A 20,892-nucleotide genomic window follows, 5' to 3' on the forward strand; every position below is an offset into this window, starting at 1 on the left:
CACTCGCAGGGCGTCGCTCAGAAGGACATGCGTAACGTGAAAAACAAGGCGGCTGCCGTGGCCACCCTCGGAGCCCTGATCAACGTGCACTGCAAAGGCCCCCAAGACTGTGCCAAGAGCGAGGTGCGTCACCTTTTGCACTTTGTTGCCACCGAGTGTCGAAATAGCGCAGACGAGTTTCAAGCTATGTTAACGACCTATAGCAGGTGTCAGCAGGTACCATGGACCTTATCGCGTCATAGAACAAACTTCCGCTGTTAACTACCTCATCGAACCCCTCACGGCCACTGTGGATCTGCGTCGCCGAGGCCGCGAAATCGTACATGTGGATCGCCTCGAACCATATCACGAACCACTTGTCCTCACGACACCTTAGAACACTTACTTGGCACCATCTTCAGCGAGGGGGAAATATGTAATGATGAATGTAGTGGGTCATGCAAATCTCGGCAAAAACATTGTCAGTGCTAAGCACTAGACGCTCGGCCCGGACTGTCGCTGATTTCGCTAGCTAGGCCTACGCTCCTACCTGGTCTCGGATAACAGTTTTGACTGTCTCCGTTCTTTATTATACAGGGATCAACCTCATTATAGTACTTGTAGTACTCCGCACCCAGAACGAGCTTCTCGAAATGTCTCCTTCTAAATCCTTCAGAAATGTTTTACGCAAATATTTTCATTGATCAGTACATCTCTGTTCAGCAGAGTCGTAAATAGTAAAGAGTTGAAGAGGTGCGCCTTTAGGAAGTCTCTTGTGTTGTCATTATGTGCTCCTACTAGGCTTGTGCGAATATTCGAGCATTCGCATATGCGAATCCACTTCGATTTGAATTCATGTTATTGGTAATATTGAAATAGTCGAAATAAACGAATACAGTTGAACCTCTTTTTAGAAGGCATGCACAGGGTGGCGATTCTTGTCTTTTATATGTGTCTCTTATGAGCAAAGTACCTCATATGCATTTTCTTATCAACAGCTATTGCAATGTTGGCATACCGATGTCTTTTACATCAGTACCCCCTATAAAGGGCTTCGACTGTAAGTGTTTTATAATCGTCATGTACCCTTTTTGTAAAGCTTGTTTCACTGCAGTAAAGAACTGTTGTACCATTAGTACATCTTTCTAGAAAAGATGCGTACTTCCGCGAAGCCCCACTTCAAGGTTTAATGAACATAGTACAGTCCCACCGATTCTTTTTTTTTTTTACTTTTAAAAGCTTTTTATGCTGGCTTATATGCTCTGAGTACATTAAATTTTAAAAAGTAACATATTTGACAGGTTATCTACCGAAATTCATATCCTGCTACCATTCAATGTAGTTTTCACTTCCTTCGAAGCAAAAAGAATGACATTTCCTCGTGCCTTGTTTGAATTAAGTGATACGTGAATATTGTGCAGGTTTGTTGGGCCATGAAAAATATGCTCATTTTCTAAATTTTATGTGGTATATACAATTTGAATTTAAGTTATTTGATTTTTAAATTATTTGAACCAAAACACTATTCACGACTGCCCAATGTCAACTATCTCGTGACAGTTGATTTGAATTTAAATAAAGCTCACACCCGCACGTGACACCTTCGCAGTCTGTGGGCGCAGCACTGAAGTTCCTCGAGGGCCAGCTGCGCCAGTGCAAGGACGAGCCATGCTGGCAGATGTACCTGCGTGGCTTGCAGAACGCGGCGCAGCCGTCCACCGTATCCACTCTCCTTTATGCCATCCGCAATGGAGGCAAGAAGTCCGTCCTTACCGCCCTGCGCGCACTCAAGAAGATCGGCAGCGAGCACTTCAACGACCAGGTGCGGTTGTTTCACTATAACTCATCTCGCGACCCCCGTGTGTTCACAAAAAAACAAAACAAAAACTGTGCACTCGGATAACTACTTCCTTACACTGTTTTAGTTATACCGCTAATGGGAGTTGTATGTATCGGTCATTACTGGTAGCCGGTCTGGTGACGCGAAGGGACAAGCTATCGAAACTGAAATGGATAGTCATGCACATAGGAGGCGCTCAACGCTGGGCACATTGTCGGCACTCGCGCACCGCGTAAGATGAGAGTGGTGCACGTATATCTGCGTTTAATAATGATATTATATCGTTGGCACAAACATGGATGAAATTTGAGTGAATTTAAAATTTTCCCCCGTTTTCTTCAAATCGTATGCTGTTCTGGTACGCACGTGTTGCTGATTAACAACATTCAGGCATCCTGAACAGAAGTAGTATGCATTTCTTACGAAAGAAACACTGGTATAAAGAGAATGTTTAACTTCAGAAGTGTAGTGTACTACAAAAACTCGAAAGTGTACTACAACGATTAAAAATAGAAAATAAATGTCGACATATGGCTCTATTGCTGTTAGGAAATAACCAACAAGAACATGTCGAGTTTGAGTGTGTAGCGACGGCGCTGTCGTCATGCTGATGTGTCTCAAGTGTCAGTTACCCGTTTCTGAATTTCCCCTACACGTATATGCACGATCACCTAAAGAATGCGAGTTACATGAGCAATTGCGAGGGATATCATGCACATTTACATGGACGCACATGGACACATCTATATATGGTCCGGAGGTTCTTTCCTAAATTTGGAACTATAGCTTGAAATCTCTGCGTACCTTTTGTCGGTTTACTTTACCTTCCCAATTCTCATAGAATATTTCAGTGAGCATCTATTTTAATGCGATAGTGTTCGTTCTGACGAAATTCTGGTGTCAGCGGTTCTGAGCGAAAATATGAGATTAAAGAAAATAAAACTTATGGACCGTTTCTCCTTAGGGAACCCTGATGGAATGCGAAGCAGCAACAGTGCGCATGGCGACCCCTTTGAAACGGGCATCAACGAGGGTGCTGGAAGAATGGTTTGAAGCGAAACTCGGTGTAGCGGTTACTCGAGTAAACATCTGTTAGAAACGCAAAGACACAAGATGCGGGTTGGGTTTCGTGTATGTTTCATCGCAGAGAGAGAGAGAGAGAGAGAGAGAGAGAGAGAGAAAGAGAAACAACATTTATTGAATGAAGTGATTCATCGCGGGTGGGGTCCTTCTTCCAAGGCTCCACTGGCTATAGCGGCTTGTCGGGCCTGAACCAGGGTCGCCAGTTGGCTTCCCAGGGTCCGTTCAGCGAGTCGTGCCTTCCACGACCATGTTTTTATGGAGTGAATATGTCCTATGCTGACTGTGACAGGCCGCTTTGGACAGCTGTAGGTTATGTGTAAGTTTAGGAGCATCTCCACACCACGGCATGTGATAAACGAGCCGAAAGAGTTTCTACTCGACGTGCGGTAGAGCGTTGCGGTGCGTGGAGAGGGTGAAGTGAGAGAAAAGTGTATTGCGAGTGGGCTGAGGAGCCGGCAGCTGTGGGCGCTGTGGTGAGCGTGCTGCGAGTGAGGGAGAAAGTGATGTCATGGCGCACCTGTGAGGGAAGCTTGCGAGGGGTGCGTGACGTCAACACGCAGCTGCGGTGTGACCTACTTGGCACCACTCTAATACCTGCGGCGAGGGGAGCGTGTTGCGACGCGTTCGTATGGACGCATGCATGTACGGTGTTCTACACGTGAGTCAAAGAGCTGCTTCGCATCTAATAATAAAAGTCACAGCTTTGCCACAAAGGCGAAGCAATCAATGCGAATCTCAAGCATCCGCCATGCTCTTCCTTTCCACTAAACAAGAACAAACGACAATAACAAGTGAAACACATCGCAATGAAAACGGCCGGCAGGTGCCACGGAGAGCGAAGTATGACCTGATTCGCCCTTCTGCAATTGAACTTCCAAATATATGCGTGCGTCTTTTGTCGCAGGTGCTCGACGCATTGGAAAAAGTGTACGGTCAGGTGGACCGGCGTCACGACACTACGGCACGTGCTCTAGCTGCCGAGCTCATCTTCTCCAGCTCCAGCCTGCGGCACATCGAGCGCACGCTGGAGCTCCTTCCAAGGGTCGAGGCTCCAGAACTGGCCACTTTCATTGCCAGCAAGCTGTTCGAACTGGTCGATCGCACGGACCGAGTCAGGTATTGGTTTCAGTTTTAGTGTGTCACAGCATGTTCATGTGAGCACAGACCGTGGAGTCAAGATAGTGTTTTTGTTTTTTTCGGGGCAACGAAATTTTTGTTGTCACATGTAAAAAGACTCTACTAGAATGGCTGTGCAGGTTGCTGACACGTTAAAGTGCGCACTGTTTACGCAGTCAGCGCGGGCGCCAAGTATGACGCTAATAGCGCGTGTTCGACCCATTTCATGCACGTAAGTGCATCACCTTCACAATTGTAGTTCTTGAAGGGACACCCAATTCAAATAACAATTTATGTCAGAGCGAAACCTCAATGTATAACAACGCCTAAAACAATATTATCGACAGCATTGTCGTACTTAGCGAGGAATTAAGGAAAATGCACGAGAAGATATGCGCCACGAGTAGGACATTCGCGAAATGATCCCGATGACGTCAGATTTACCGCCTACAACTATTCACTAGTAATCGAGCTAGCTGCACTAAATTAAGAACCTTCCGTACATTAAGAGACGCAATTAAATGCTGCTTGTTCATTTCTGTTGATTCACGGAAAAAAAGGACCGCTGGGCGTTGCTATGGGGAATGGCACGTGTGGCTCTAAAGTTTAATTTTCGCCTGGTTAGGGTAAAGCCTCTTGATCTAGGAAAGTAACGACACTCTCCTCCACGCGCGCATTGATTCTCATCTCCCGTTTCTAACGCCCTTCTGAACTCTGTGGAGCCGCGTTATTTAGTGTAGCCAATTATGAGGAAATGGCGATCACAAGATGGAGAATACCGAAATGAAGTTTTAATAGAAGATTACTTTCTTCCAAAAGCCGTGTAAATGTGGCGTGACACTTAAAAAAACAGCTTTATGAAAAGTTCTATGATGCAGGTGTTTTTTTTTCTTCAGATGATAACATGCTTTACGTTCGCATCATATGTAGTTTTGTTTGTGGCAACTGCTACAGACGCAAAATGAAGCAGGTAACAAAAACAGCTCACTGCTTTCGCTCTAGAACCATGTCCTGTGCTTTACGGCAGGGTGAGGGAAAAAGGTTTTAACTGCCTCGGATTGGAGGTTTTTTTTCTCCAAATCGTTTCAAAATATGCGGCCCAGATTTTTATTCAATGGAATATAGCAACAACGCTTAGAAAGCAGCCGATCACTTAGACACGATGCAGAATTTCGTTTATAAAATGACAAGTGACTAACACGCTGCAATCAAAAAATATATTATTGGTACGGAACATCACTCTTACCTGAATTATGACGTAACAATAATAATCGTAAGTGACTCCTCAAAACTCACTGATGCTATAATTTGGACTCGTTTTGCATCAATAAAAATGGTGACCAAAAACCACAGAAATGTGACTTGAAAGCACTCACTGCGCGATGTGAGGATTTTAGACCTCTGCTTCGAAGTGGATAACACCAGCAAGTGAGTAATATCACGTGAACACCGCTTGAACGTCACTCGTATGCGCGAGGAAAACCAAACAATAATCAGCCCCCAGTCATGCACGCGGGACATCCAAATTTTCAAATTGAAAAAAGTGAATTGATGATAGAAAAAAAAACCCCGCTATTTTAGCCATCTGACACTATTCATCTGTAATATAACTGGTGTGCTTAGCATTCAGACGAAATCCTTTGATCTTCCCCCAAACACAAAATATAAGTGTCGGCATCCCGCGTGGAAGGCGTCTCGCGTCGTCGGTAACAGGTGATGCAAACAAATCATCACGAGTTCATGTCATCATATGACGTCGTGACGAAATCAAATATCACAAAATTTGTGGTGTCATAATATTATCCCAGTGCAGTCACGTGACGTAATTTATGCTACGTGACCTAACGACTCAGTTTCGTTGTCAGGAGGTTAATGTTTTTCTCGGCAGTTTTTTCTTTCTGGAAATGCTCATTTTTCTTTTCTTCTAGCACCAGGAATACTTGTCATTATTTTATGCGCGAATACTCCTAAAAAAAAAAACCTCATTTGGTGACCGTCGCCAGTGCCACATCTATCTATTCGTTTATTCACTTATATTTACTGCATTCATTTGCAGCAGAATTTGATAATTACGTTAAGCGCAATCGAGAAGCTGTGTCATAGCAGATGACTGTTCTCGGCGGTAAAAAAGTTTCTGTAGTTCATTTCAGTATGAATAACAATTGCTGGCATGCGATTTGTTGGAGTCTCCGCAGAATATTCAGCATATTCAGGAGAATGCTATTTTTATGCATTGCTTAGTTAGCCGCAGAAAATACTATGTTTCACAGAAAGGAAGACTAGTCAAAATACACAAAGTATTCGGTGATGCTTTCGTACGACCAATAAAAAGAGCGCCGTACCTCGCAAAGAACATGTTATCTGACGGAACTACGCTCTTTCGGTCGATGCAGTGACGCTACTGCTCCTTACGAAAGCTATTGCGCTTACCTTAAATTATGTAAAAAAGGCGTAGTCATTTATATTCTAGTGGCAACAGTTACGGGAGCTAACACATGGCATAGCGCCAGCAAACAGTGCAGAAAATAAAGCGCGCGCAATGTTCGCTGCACGAGCTACGCGCAACCCCGGCGAAAAAAAGGCGCGAGCGAAAAAAAAAAAACAAATATATCAGCACAGCACCGGAGTCACGCATCTCCACTTGGCAACCGCGAGGGAGACGAATCATCGCGCAGAAGGCGGAGAACGGGGAGTACGCAGTAGAGGCAAGGAGGAAGAGAGGTTGTTGTGCGCGTGCGGAATCAAGGGACTTCAGGTTTAACTAGGTTAAACTGAAGAGGTCGGGCCATCAAGCGTTGAATCAAGCACGCCCACTATCTATCTGTCTGTCTGTCTGTCTGTCTGTCTGTCTGTCTGTCTGTCTGTCTGTCTGTTTATTTATTTATCTATTTATCTCTTTCTTTGTTTGTTTGTTTGTTTGTTTGTTTCTTTGTTTGTTTCTTTGTTTGTTTCTTTGTTTGTTTCTTTGTTTGTTTCTTTGTTTGTTTCTTTGTTTGTTTCTTTGTTTGTTTCTTTGTTTCTTTCTTTGTTTGTTTCTTTGTTTCTTTCTTTGTTTCTTTGTTTCTTTCTTTGTTTCTTTGTTTCTTTGTTCGTTTCTTTCTTTGTTTCTTTGTTTGTTTCTTTGTTTGTTTCTTTGTTCGTTTCTTTGTTTGTTTCTTTGTTTGTTTCTTTGTTTGTTTGTTTCTTTGTTTGTTTGTTTCTTTGTTTGTTTCTTTGTTTGTTTCTTTTTTTGTCTGTGTGTGTGTCTGTCGTTGTAGTCTCCGGGTGCAGAAGGCCCTTTTGCCCTATGATTCTGCGCAGTCTAAGCTTGTGAAGAGGGGGACACCCAAACTATGTACTATGTCTACGTTCCGCTCTCAGGAAATCATGCCCACATGCAATGCAAGATGCTATTATAATGATGGGGTGCGGTGTTTATTCCCTGCCGGATATCCTTCCACGGTAGTGACGGCGATCGCACAGCCTCTTCGCGTGATGCCAAAGCAGCGCTTTCCAGCGTGGACCCAAGCCTGTATTGCTGGTGACGTCAAGAGGTGATGCCTTATATGCATCGCATTTCCCACAACTTGAAAAACATAGCTAGTAGGCACGGTGTGCCGATGGCGTTCTCTGTTCCGCGTAAGCTGACCGGGCTCTGTGCCAGAGTCCCCTCTGCAGCGAGCAGAAATCCAGTGGTTGCGGAATAAAGCACACAATGGCGTATGTAAAATGTGTGACTGGCATCGTCTACGAAATATCGCTGTCCTGTGAGAAGCTTTACGTGAGTCATACGGGGAGTTGCCTGAACGACCGTGCAAGGGCACATGAGTTTTCACTTGGAAATAACGGGAGCCCGCATTTGCCCGCGCGTTGTCAAGCTTGCATGTGCTCACTGATTTTCAGAGAGATTAAGATTTTAGCTTGGAGCGCTGATACCACAGCTCGCGAACTGATGGAAACCTGCTATATTTCTTTAAGAGGCAATACTTGTGTTAGCAATACGTCAATATCCTTATTTCATAGTGAGCGTGGTTTTTTGCGCGGCTTGCTGTAAGCTGTTTGGTTTTCACCATGTGACCAGTTGATTATATTCTTTCGTGACTATATATTCGAAGCGTGAGGAATAATAAGATTCAGTTAAAAGTTTGCGCTTGCCTCAGTCGCATATTTTCTGTATCGTTGTCTATATTTGTGCACACCAGTCTACCGTTTATAATCAACCAACTCGCCCAGCTACAAGTTTTACTAATCTCGGAGGCCATAGCTAAAAATTATTCAATGGCTGACGTTGCTACTGTGGCTCCCGCTAATTTCACCCTGCTGCTACTAGTGTTAGCGGCCACGCAGTAAAGCCGGCAACGTTGTGCACGGCAACAGTCGCATGATACAGCCGCTTTCAGGCGGGGGATTTTAAGGGCGCTAACACGATGCAGACCACTAAAAAGTGATTGTATTCCAAAATAGGCACTTCCTTGGCACAAAAGTAGCACTACCAGGTTTCTCGACCGCTATTTCAGCAATTATCATTGAGTTATTATTTGCCTTTAGTGTCCCTTTAAAAAAATTGCTGTTTCGTGAGTTCACTTGCATTAGTTATATATATATATATATATATATATATATATATATATATATATATATATATATATATATATATATATACGGACAAATTTCCTCGATAAAGACTTTTTGTCTCGCTTTGACAGTCTTTGTCCTCTAAGGCACGAGTAAATAACAGTTACGCAATGTGCTGTGCCAATGAGAACTACTGTATAATGCGGGACAAAACCGACCACGGCGTGCATTTATATGATTGAACCAGTCGCCATGGTAATCATATAAAACATGCAAAAATTTAGCATACATTTTGCGGAGCCAGCGTTTGATTCAATTGGCATGTGAGTGTAAAAAGAGAAGCAGAAAGTGCCACAAAGTGCTGTGCGGGCCAATGTGGCAAAGAGTGGCAAAATATTTCATTGGCTTAACCCAGCGGCCCTCCAGAAATTAGACACGATGCCCGTGAAGTTCCGCTTTATTAGATGCGAAGCAGCTCTTTAACTAGTCTGTGTAACGCTGTCCCCCTGTAAAACTCGCCGCCCACTGGAGGTGTTGGTGCGCTGCCTAGTAGGTCACACCGCTGCTGCGCGTTGACGTCACGCTCCCCTTGCACTGCGCACAGACGACACTCTCTCCTTCGCCTGCCACGCGCTCGCCGCGGCGCCCACAGCTGCCGCCTCGTCCATTCGCCCGTAAGAGCCTTTACACTTGCTACCCGCACAGCCGTAGCGCACGCGCCGGTACCCCTGCCACACGCAAGCAGGGGACAAATAAGCCAATTGGCGATGCTCTTTCGCCCTCCATTAAGAAGCGGCAGATGTGCGCAGCACGTGCCAGCACGGCTGTGCGACTGTTACATGGAACGGCCCTAAGGGCTGTTCCACGTGCTACCCGCACAGCTGCAGCGCATGTGCCAGTACCCCTGCCGCACGCAAGCGGGGTACAAATAAGCCAATTGGGGACGTTCTTTCCTTCTCCGCTTGGGTGCGGCAGGTGTGCCGGCACGCCGTTGCGGCTGTGGGGCTAGCGCATGGAATGGTCCTAACACTTTCAGCGACCACCGAGCGCTACAGCGCCGACTTATCGGTTCACGCGCTATAAACCTGACGCGTGCTTAACGTACGCGTTGAAACATGTCTGTACATGTCAACTACAAGACCTACGCCAGGTATCGCTTCATGCGAATTTTCCAGCGCTCACCGAAGCACCCGCGTGAACGCCGTTCAACCCGTGACGCCACCCGTGTGCAACACTGCTGCTTCGCATCGCATCCCATCAGGGTTCCCTTCGGGGAGATGGTACATTCGCTGTTTTTTTTCAATAAAAAAGCATGTGTAATCATGCCTGAGGGGCATCCAAATTATTGATAGCTCCCCGAACATACTGCGATATCTGCTAATCTCCATTGAAGCATGTATTATTTTTTTTTTCGTAAACACGCAACTGTAACAAGCCAGCGCTCGTGTGCGTTACCCGCGAAGGGGTTGGTTTTCGTCGCTCGCTGTCCGTTCACAAATAGTTAGATTGTTCAGATTTCCTTACTTTTTAAGCTATCCAAAATAGACATTATGCTTCTATTTATATTCGTCTGCTAGGCCGCTTAGGATTTTTCCAATTTATTGACGTTATTTACCGACTTGAAAGTCGTTCACTTAAAGTCCTATAGGATTTTTGGGAACACTATAATAACCTAAGGAGGTCAAAATCGATCTTACGTCCACTACCGCACTTTTCATAACTCACGTGCCACAGATATGTACAGTCGTTAAATCATTTCCGACGAAATTGGAAAAAAACTTTTCTTTGCCTTGTATGCAGGCCCATTATAATTTGCGAGTATATCTCTAAATAAAAGAAATGAAAGATGAAAGCTTTGCTTGCTTGAAGTAATTAATAGATTTGACGTGGCTTCACCATCGCCGTGGTGGCTCTGTGGTTACGGTACTCAACTGCAGACCCGGAAGTCGTGAGTTCGATCTCGTCCGTGGCGGTGGCATTTCGATTCGGAGATTGAGGCCCATGTACTTAGATTTAGGTGCACTGTAAAAGAACCCCAGGTAATTGAAATCATCCGGGTCCCTTCACTACGTTGTATCGTAATCTAATCATAATTTCGGCATGGAGAACCCCACGAATTATAATTGGAGATGTGGCGTCAGGAGCGCCTGAAGTTGCACGTTTCTCTTCGCGCTCTCGTCATCGCTATTTTACACTGCATAATTTTTAAAGTCATTTTGCAGTCCCAGCTATGCAGCTTAATTTGTAATGTACTTGAAATATTTCTAGTGCCCCAAGATTTTTCTTACAATTTAATTTTTGTCGCACTACCGCAGTCATCATTTAGCCATTGGTCGTCATCTTCGTCTGCTAAGCCAGCCCTCAATTTCCTCGTGCCTATCTTTATTTGCAAAATTGCCCACAGCGTCCGAGTCCTTGCGCTGTAAACTCGAAGTTATGGTCTGAAAGCAGCTTCCCAATATTTTTTTCTTACTCCCGCAGGTCATTTGCCGGCAAGGTGCTCAGCAATAGTACCTTCGGAAATTATTACAATCTGGCGCATTCTGGTTCGTCTGCCACATTTACCAAATATCTGACCAGTAAGTTTCGGATCTTCATGCACTTGCAGCCTGCCTTGTTGTCTGATCGTTATTTCTAAACAGTGTTCACGTTTTCCCTCTGTCTCTTGTAGAAGGCGAAGACCTGAACTCCACCTATGCAGTCAACATGGAGCTCATACCTGGTGGACTGCTCAAGGAGAGCTCTTTAGACTTCAACCTTGAAACTGAAGACAAAACACTCAACTTAATCTCTGTAAGCATGCGTGAAGCGAGACTATTTACAAGCTCTGTCGTTACTCTGTGAAAATACGAAACTCGTATTCAGGCAGAACGGGTCTGATATTCTGCACTCGTCAGCGCCTCGGCCATCGAGAGCGAGTCTTTTCGCAAACGTAATAGAAATTCATTATTCTTCTTTTCTGTGTTTAAATTGCGGCATGTAACGTCCCAAAACAACTCGTGGGCTATGCTAAACAGCACTATAACTCCGTATCAATTCCGGAGATCTAGTTTTGAACGCTTTTACGTTTCACACACGTAAAAATTTTTTTGCATATATTTGTCAAGCCAGCTGCTGAGGATAATGAAAGAAATTTTTTTTTTGTCAGAAGACATCCTACGAAACAAGGGATGCACTGCGCAAATACTTGGGTACGTAAAAGAGTAACTGAACTGACACGCAACAACTGCGAGCATGGCTCGTTTCCCGGCGCATTCCGGCGTGGAACATATCAATGTCGTTCACTGGGCATATATAAGTGACGCTCTTATTTCACAAGAAACATTCCGTGCTTTAACCCGCGTTTCACATACTGCATGTACATTTTTTTTAAATATCTACATGCACTGTGCCAAATAGGTTACTAAAGAAAAAGTGAGCTATTGACAAATGTCCCTCACGTGAAGTGCAAGAATATCATGCACCGAGGTCGCCGTAACAAACGTAGCAAAAAAAAAAAAAAACTATGTTTTGCAGCTGGAACTGACTCGTGGTTTCTTATGCACTCCTCTGGTGCGCTTTCACTCACGGGAAATTTTTTGTCGTAGGTCTCCTAAAGGTATCTTAAATGTTAAAGGTATAGACCGTTGAATGGATTGCACACGGATGTTCTTGCAGGTTGGCCTGTTCGCGGGCGGCCTGGACAGTGTTGCTGGCGGAGGCGACGAGTCCGGCGGCTCGGACGAGGAAGAGGCCATGGCTGGCATGCGACTCAGCCTGCTCGGTTATGAGTTGCGGCCGTACGTCTTCTTCGTGGGCACCTCTGAGCTCATGAGTCACGTTTGGTCCGGCACTGGCAGTGAGCCCACGCCGGCGCTGCAGGTACGCATCCTTGGATAATCGACACGGCTGATTTCATGCCACGTTCGTTGACAGCTAGGATCACAACCAAAAGAATCAATGTTTTTCAGCCACGCGTGGGACGTCCTAAACGAACGATCTTCGTAAAATGTGTGTGGGCGAATTTTTCATCTCACGCTACTGTAATTGGCGCTTCTAATTAAAATCGGTCAAATTATCTCGCCTATTTTAGTCCCTATATGCCGTTCTCGGGCCTCAGCATACCTTCGTCTTAAACGTAATTGATATGTGTTTTTTGCCTCTCGCCGTTTTATGGAGCAAAGTAATAGATCAACGAAACGTTCCACGAATGCGACCCACGTGAGTTATGCGCTCGCATCGCTGAAAGCCGAAACTAGCGTGCTGTGCTGACCAACATTACTTTTTTTTTCTTCTTTTTTTTTGCGGCCACGTCTTTGCGGTAGTCGCGTCAGCTGCCGCTGCGCTGGCGAAAGGCGAACCGCGATGAAAAAGCTTCGAGGAATGTGGCGGCGTTATATGGTTGAACGCTTGCCGGCGACACATTAGCTTCGTTGGCGTTCGTGCACAGAACGCGACCAACAATTTCCTCCTGCGTAAAGTATGCCTGACTCGCAGCTCGTGGCTGGAATTTTGTTTTCCAGAGTGAGAAACTAGCCTCACGCGTGCTCAAGTTGGTTTCAGGGCAGGTGCCAATTGGACATTATCCGGTCGTTTTACCGTTGGCCAGCCTTGAAAAAAGCAGTATAACCAACAAGACATCAGCAGAACTACGAATGTGCACATTTAATCGTGGGTTTCACTAACCATCTTCTAGTTGCGTCAGATACAAGTAATCAATGCGTGCCTCACTGGCTTCAAGAAAAAAAAAATGGTTTATTGGACGTTATCGGAGACTATACATTCGTTTACTTTCAAACGTTTCGTTATCGTTGTGTTGATGTTGTTTGATATGTGCACATGAGTGTGTTTTTGCATATATATGTGTTCTGGGGTGTTCTATTTTCCATGCGTTAATATTTATGTTTTTCTTTAAGATATGTGTTCAACTTTCACTCAATGGCGAAGTAGCCGGCGCCGTGCTCGTGCGCTAACATCTCCTTATATATCATATCAATAAAAAGGGCTTATTGACATTTTGAAGCCCAATGACTATTTTATAATGAACAGGGTAAAAATAACTGCGGTTGTCGTTATGTTGATTGAGAACAAAAAGCATCGCGATTGTTCCGAAACGCATATTTTTTTTTTCTACCGGCCGCATTATTTTGTTCGTATGCATGTTTGTAATGTTTCCAAAAACCTTTTCGCCCCAGTTTCTAACACACGAGAGAGGGCAATGATTTATACTCACAGGAAATGTCAACCATCTTGCAGGGCAACCTCATGATGATGGACCATCACCAGTTCGTGGCCCTGCTCAATGGCCTTGTCTTGGAGCTGAAACTCCAGGGGGTGATTTCGTTGGACATGACTGGTTCCATACAAATATCCCTGTGGAACAGGAACTCGCACTCCGTGGTCAAGACGAGGTGCGGCCAATCACTTTGATGCGTCTAGCAGAAAGATTGCACGCATATTTTGTAAAATTTATTTTAATAGATTATGCATGCATTACAAGAAGAAAGAATGTCAGCCTTGTTTTTACATTCTATGGTGTGAGGGACGTCGCGCACGGTGTGAGAGCTTAACCGCGGTCATTAATATGCAAGATTAGCTTGACTGAGTCTTTGGCTCGTACTTTGCCTTACACAATTTGTTAGAACAAAAATGCCGGGTATAAATTGTTCGTAAAAAGGATGCGTGGATGGATTGATGAACTTTATTGGGTCCTTCGGAACACGCTTTAGCACGTTGCGGGCCGTTCCCACGTCGAAACAAAAAGACCAGATCTCTGTTCAGTGTCGTGGGCCAGTTGAACTGCCCACAACTGTTGTTTTATTATGATGTGAGTTGTTAGGAGAATTCATCTTTGTACCCTAATTAGTGACAATATTTTTATACCATTTGCTTTGTATTCCTTGTTTTTTCACGTTGTGCATGCCCTTCCCCTCTGAAATGTACTGTGTACCCTGAGGGGAAAATAAATAAATGAATAAACTGTTGTGCGAGTACAAAGCTAGTAAGAGCACCCCCCCCCCCCCCCCATTTGGACGGCGTGCTGACTTCACCACAGCATAGGGCATGGCCAGAGCATGTGTTTAAAGTGTTAGCCATATCAGCGCCGAAGAAGCATGTATTATATGGCTATATTTCGGAATATATCTTGTGTGATGGGGCGGGATTAGGGTACGCTCTGACCTGAAGAAGCCTGAGTGTGAGAGCCTCAAGTCTGCTTAGTTCTCTGTGTGGTGGAGGGTAGTTTTTCCGCGACACAGAAAATTACACAGAAATAAGAACCGTGAGAAAACTGCGTTCTAGTGTGGTGCAAAGCCTTGTATGGTGTTGATGATGGCGATGATGGCGGTGGCTTTTTTCGCCTTTGGTCAGCCATAGGCGAATGCTCGAGGATTCTTGTGCGCTTTACTTTGTCAGCACTCTCTCTTCGCGGAAGAAGAGCAGATATGGACTTATTTGACAACAGTATAACACATTGACAGCCCCACCAAAACATTTATCGCATCTGTGCCTGCCAGAAGGGCCATAGTATGGGCTAGCTGGTTATACGTAATTGAAACTTGCGGCGCGCTATTTTAGCACAATGAAAGAGTCGCAAAATTCCCAGGTAGAATACAACACTAGGGCGAAAGCTTGTATTTCTATCTGTGGTTTTCGTGTGTTTTTTGTGTTAAAACAGCGCGTCGCAAGGGTCAACTGTGCCTGCCGTTTTATTTTTTGGAGCCTTCATTGAGTTCTGCAATATCTAGGCTTGGCTGTGCTGAAATGTTGTAATAAAACCAATCGGTTCACTATAGTTAAGCAATTTTTATTCCCCTTGGTATACAGAAGTGTACATAAAAATTCGGATCTATTTAATTCTGATATTTAAAATAAAGGAATGCATCTTGAATACGTTTTATCGTGCACCAAAACTTCTGCTGGAATTTTGTAAATTTCCTATTTTATAAAATTTGCCGTTCCCAAGTTTTCTGTAGATTCATAAAACCACTCCATTCTCCGTCAATCCTTCACATTGGTTGTGAGCTCCAGTTAATAGGTGAACAAGATCAAGAATGCACGATAATCTCCCCTTGATTTACGCCTGCCGGTTGCCTGCGTTCGATTGCCATTACCCGTAGTTCAATGCCTACACTGCCTGTGTTGTTTAAACATTTGTTGCGCCGGTTCCACTACAGCGGTGCGGCCGTCATCCAGGCGTCGGCGTCGCTCAACAGCGACGCAGCCTCCAGCCACGTGCAGCTGAACGTGGCCGGAGATACGCATCTGGAGTTTGTCACCGACCTCGACTTCTACGAGAAGCCGTACAAGATGTGCATCCAGATGACGCAGCCAGGCGTCGTACTCAGGTGCGTGTCTCTCAGCAGCTGAGCGCGGACTCGAATCCAAACTTGGCGAAAGCGCAATAATGCGGTAGAACTGTCACGGTCACTATTTTAATTTTTTCTGCATATGTTCTCGTCGGTTTATATTATGCGATTCTAGCATAAGAAGAGAGAAAAAAAAAGCAAACTAAGTCGTGCCACAACACACTTTCTGTTTATACAGGCTGCATATTCTGTTGCACAGCATAGCAATAGGTCGATGCAAGACCTCTCCGAACGAACTTAAAAAAAAAAAAACAACTTTGAGTAAATTGCAGTGCAGCAAATTATTTTCCAGCTATAGAAAGGCATCGAGGAGGTATGCGGACAGCGCAGTTCGTTCGTTCACACGAGGAGCACATCTGGTTGTTCGGTAATTCTATTCTGAAAAAAAAAAAGAAACTGTGGCAATTTGTACATTACGGCCATTATGGTTGGCATTTTAGATCGTACGTGATCATGACGTTTATTACGGATAGTGTCACTATCAATTGAAAATTCAAATTGGTCGTAACGGCGATGCATGCAGTCTCTCCGACCCTATATTACGTGATAGCATTACGACTTTCGACGCTCACCGACAAGGTACTTCGGAAAAGTGGGTGTGCGCATTGGTTGCGATGCCTGGTACATGCGTATACGGTAAGCTCGTTGTGAATATGCGTGCATAATTCACTTACCGATCCTTTCGGTCCAATAAAGCGGCTAGTTCTGACTAGATGCAATTAAAAGCCACTCGCTTGAAGGCCCGTCTGTGGAGAAAACTGCGTAAGCAGCCGGCGCGCCGCAAAGGTTGCGTATGCAACGCCCCACTTCACTAACCTGAGACGGACGTGCCAAAATTTTTCGTTTATACTTTCTTTTTTTTTGCGTCGCTTTTGGTTGCTATAGGTGCAAGTTTCTTCAACAAGCGGCCTTCTTTCACTGAAGAGCTGTGCATCCATCTCTGTGTATTTATTAGCTCTGTCCTTCCGTTCGGCCGTTTCTTCGTTTCAGTGGTGCGCTTTATAAGAGTTCGAGTAAGCGATCGAAACACTGACAACAATCAGCATATGTAATTTTTAAACACTGACTGGTGTGTTGTGGTCATTATTTCAATATTCCTTTCGAATCGTTTGGTATTCGAATTTAAAGGCATACTTTTACTATTCGAAATATTCGCGCGTCCCGAAATTTGATAATATATTCAGGACATGTTTCAACTTTGAAGCCGCAAACAAAATCGTGCAGCTTCTTTCACGGTGCTATATTATCCACTTATTGTAGAACGTTGCCAGAATAAGTTTTCCTGAAAGAGAGCACGGGGTATATATACTTAATGTATGTACATGCTCGCATTTGTATGTGCACGTGTTACGCATGAAATAAACATTTTCGGGTGGGGGAGAATTCACCCCTCCTTGCTACGCCAACGTGTACAGGTGTTGTATGCGCACTTAATTGACGGCGCGTGATAATGTGCATTCGGCAGAGCGCACCGTTGCAACCAAGTGCTGAAATTATCTGCAAGGAAAGAATAATGGGGACAATATGAAATGAAAAAGTAATGCTTTGAAATAAGAAAACCTATCATTATTCGGGACTAAACTACGATGGAACAATCGCGCGCGACGAGTGCCGTTCTTTCCGATCGCGATAGTGCGCTGAAAGGATATTTAACAACCCTATCTAAAAGTATGTGCGTCACGTGTCTTATTTTCATGCATGGAGGGATTTCGACGAGCAGGAGAGTGTTGCCTTTTCCCGAACGTCTCGAGCAGCTATCTATTTTTATGAAAGCTTTGAATGACTGCATTTTTGGCGTCGTGAAGTATTATTGTACAAAGTGTAATTTTGTTGTGCAGTATTTGCTGTGCTATAGTATTGATTTTCTTCATCTATGGTGGGCGAGAAAAAAAAGTGCACAGTATTCGTATTTGATAAATATTCAAAAAGTTATTAGGCTGTACACGAACTTGCTTTTTTGTTATTATTCGAGTTATAGCTTCGGAGTTGAAAAATGTTACGTTTTCACACCGCTCGTTTTTATCTTCGTTGCGTTACCGCTGAGCATACGACTGCTTAGCTGCATATGGTTGTTTCTTAGCCACATTCATGCCGAACATGCCTTATGCGTACACACACAGTCAACGAGAATGATACCTTGCACTTGAGAGCTATCATGCCTTCTTAACCCGTCCCGCATACCCTCTTCTCTTTCCAGGCACAACACTCGGAAATACGAGAGCGTGACGGGTCGCAAGCATCTTGTGCGCAGGCTCAAGAGGAGATCTCAAAATATCAGCGGGAAGTCTTATGCATTTCACAGCAAGAACAGCGAGTATTGCTCTATAATGCTCGCAGATGTATGAAGGTCGCGTAGGCACTACATGCTTATTATTAAATTGTCATCTAAAAATTAATAAAAGTTGTTTTCACACGTGTACGTCTGTTGTGCATGATGGTGTAGCGTCTAAGGCCTCAACGCTTTTGTGGATGGGGACAACCGATCCAACAGATGGCAGTGTGCGAGGTAATCATAAAGGAGATCAACAGCGATGTGAAGTGAAGGCGTTGAACTGTCGCTGAGAAGTGGAAAAAGAAGGATATACTGTTTTACCGATGGCAATGTCTTTTGTATACATTCGGAGCAACACTTGTCGATTGGCAGTTTCGTGTCTCGGTTGATTTTGTCTGTCAGTTGACACCTAATTGCATTCAGCAATGAATCTGCCATTCATGCGGTCATCTACAGCAAAGCCGATAAGGCGTAGTTCTGCATGGCCTGCATGCTTTCTCGAGACGTCGCTTCCTCGAACGGTTGAGCTAAATATTTGTTATTCCTTCCTCCTGATAACTATGAAATTGATTCTCTGTTGTGGAGTAATTTGCCGTTATTCACTTGCTGATGTTAAACAATTATGAAGACTTTCGAAAAACCCCAAATAGCTTTGTGTGTGCAGATGGTTGTGACGGTGACATATCGCAACATTTTGCGCCGAATTTCTACCCGGAAAATAAATTTACCGGAGAAATTCTCTTAACTCAATCGAAGGAGAGTTTCGTTGGATTAAAATGAATTTTGGAGGTTTCACTTGCGAATAACGTGGCATGATTGTGAGCGGGGGGGGGGGGGGGGCATCTAAAAAGGGAAGACCGAATTGGGTGTCCTATAAGTTTATCATCAGTCGGATTTTTGAGTATTGTTTTTAATGCAGAAGTTGGTTATGACATACCCATATCTGGACGCTTTATTTTGCATTGTGAGAACTGTTTATAACTGCCCATATTTACCACCGAAAAGCCGGAAACAAATGACACACCCCCACGTGGGTGGTAGGCCGCAGTGAAATTTGACCCCCCCCCCTTCCCCCTCCCCACCCTTTATTACAACACTGCACATTTTTAAGCGCACACCACTGTCATCTTATGTCTGTTCGAAACACTCCGGCTGGCAAAGAAAGTGTTCCACGCTCGCCGTCATGCGTGCGAGCGGCGCTCACTGCCAGGTTTGCGTGCACAGAACTAGCCGGCATAGTGGACGAGGCGAACACCACCGCCTTAGAGTAGAACGCGGCACGGGCTTGTGCCTACCCTAAAACGCGGGCCTGGCCCAGCCTGGTAATATAGTTTTCACGGCGCCGGGCTTGGGCCTGAAGCTTCGTGCGTAGGGCTGGGTGCGGTTTCTTGCGGCGAGCTTGGGTTGGGCCAGGTTTGGACTTCTGTAAGTTCTTGAAGGGACACTAAAGCAAAATAATCAATCAAATTGGACTGATAAAGTGTAGTCTGAGAACTCTAACACCCTTGTTCTTTTCCATAAATTTATTTATGACCCGCCATGATGGCCTAGTGTCTAAGGCACTGAGCTGCCGCCTCGATCAAAGGTCGCGTGATCAAATTCCGGCCACGGTGACTGCATTTTCGATGGAGGCAAAAATACTTGAGGCCCGTGTGCTTACATATAGGTGCACATTAAAGAACCATGCAGGTGGTCGAAATTTTCGAAACCCTCCACTGCGGCGTCTCGTAATCGTATAGTGCTTTTGGGACGTTAAACCCCAACAAATAATATTGCTATTATAAATTTATTAATAGAGGATAAAGGTGAAATATAAGTCCCAGTTCCATCATTAAATATCGCGCCGCAACATTCGAGCGTGTCATCACGGATTTCAAACTGTATTTTCTATATTATGGGACATTGGCTACAGCCTAAATTTTTCGAAACTTGGTGTATTTTGTCTACGAGCCTCCCAGAGTCTAATGTACATAATTTTTACACATTAGAAACTACGTAGACGCCATAGACGCCGCCAGATTTAGGACGTCGTGGCGTTTGCTGGGCGGCTTTAAAGTGGCGTTACCGCCCGTATTTTCTTTTTGAGCGTTTTTTAGTTTATCAAGATGGTGATTAGCAATGGTAAAATAGTAACTTACTGGAAACAGAAGTTGATTTTGTTTTTAATGTTCCTTCAAATATGCTCCACATACGTTGTGCGTATACATACATGCCCCACATTTTATCTCTGAAAAAAAAAAGCTTTATATTTTAGGAGCGAAGCTTTTCATAGCGAGACCTGGTCGGTTGTCCATCGTCGAACCATCCGGTGTACCCCGTAGTGTTTCCTTATCGTACAATAGAAGGCGCTGTCCCACAGAGAAGCATGCAAACTGCAGTTGGGTGACAATATACTAGATGGTGCTGTATGCATTCTGTATCGTCATCTCTATTTCTCATCTCATTTCCGAGAGGGCGCTGACACATTATAGACATTATAGCGGGTAGAATTAACTAGAAGGAGGGTATCTGATTGGTGGCTAAAGTCAAGGTACGAGTGAAAATTAAACCCTTCACTGCAAAGTACGAATCCTCAACCTCACTATTTAAGGGGAAAAAAAATCTAGTTTTTGGCTCATTAAGTATTACGGCTTGGTGGAGCTAGCCACCGCCCGTTCTAAAGGGTACAGCCATATTCATCTATCCATCTATCCATGCGTACA

The 20,892-nt window shown here is 44.5% G+C and overlaps 1 protein-coding gene across 2 annotated transcripts in view; it reads left to right on the forward strand.

The window, feature by feature from the left end:
- Mtp (microsomal triacylglycerol transfer protein) overlaps positions 1–18,337 on the forward strand; it is a 62,741-nt gene extending 44,404 nt beyond the window's left edge. For both annotated transcript variants that reach the window (XM_037435663.2, XM_037435662.2), the window contains 9 exons: positions 10–123; positions 1,589–1,801; positions 3,807–4,018; positions 11,054–11,151; positions 11,244–11,365; positions 12,230–12,433; positions 13,808–13,962; positions 15,727–15,897; positions 18,116–18,337. In XM_037435663.2, the coding sequence (XP_037291560.2) occupies positions 10–123; positions 1,589–1,801; positions 3,807–4,018; positions 11,054–11,151; positions 11,244–11,365; positions 12,230–12,433; positions 13,808–13,962; positions 15,727–15,897; positions 18,116–18,263 (1,437 nt within the window). In that variant the 3' untranslated portion in view covers positions 18,264–18,337. The remainder of the gene's footprint in view (positions 1–9; positions 124–1,588; positions 1,802–3,806; positions 4,019–11,053; positions 11,152–11,243; positions 11,366–12,229; positions 12,434–13,807; positions 13,963–15,726; positions 15,898–18,115) is intronic.
- The last annotated feature ends 2,555 nt before the right edge of the window (positions 18,338–20,892 follow it).

Source organism: Rhipicephalus microplus, chromosome X (assembly GCF_043290135.1).
Source record: "Rhipicephalus microplus isolate Deutch F79 chromosome X, USDA_Rmic, whole genome shotgun sequence".
NCBI lineage: Eukaryota > Metazoa > Arthropoda > Arachnida > Ixodida > Ixodidae > Rhipicephalus > Rhipicephalus microplus.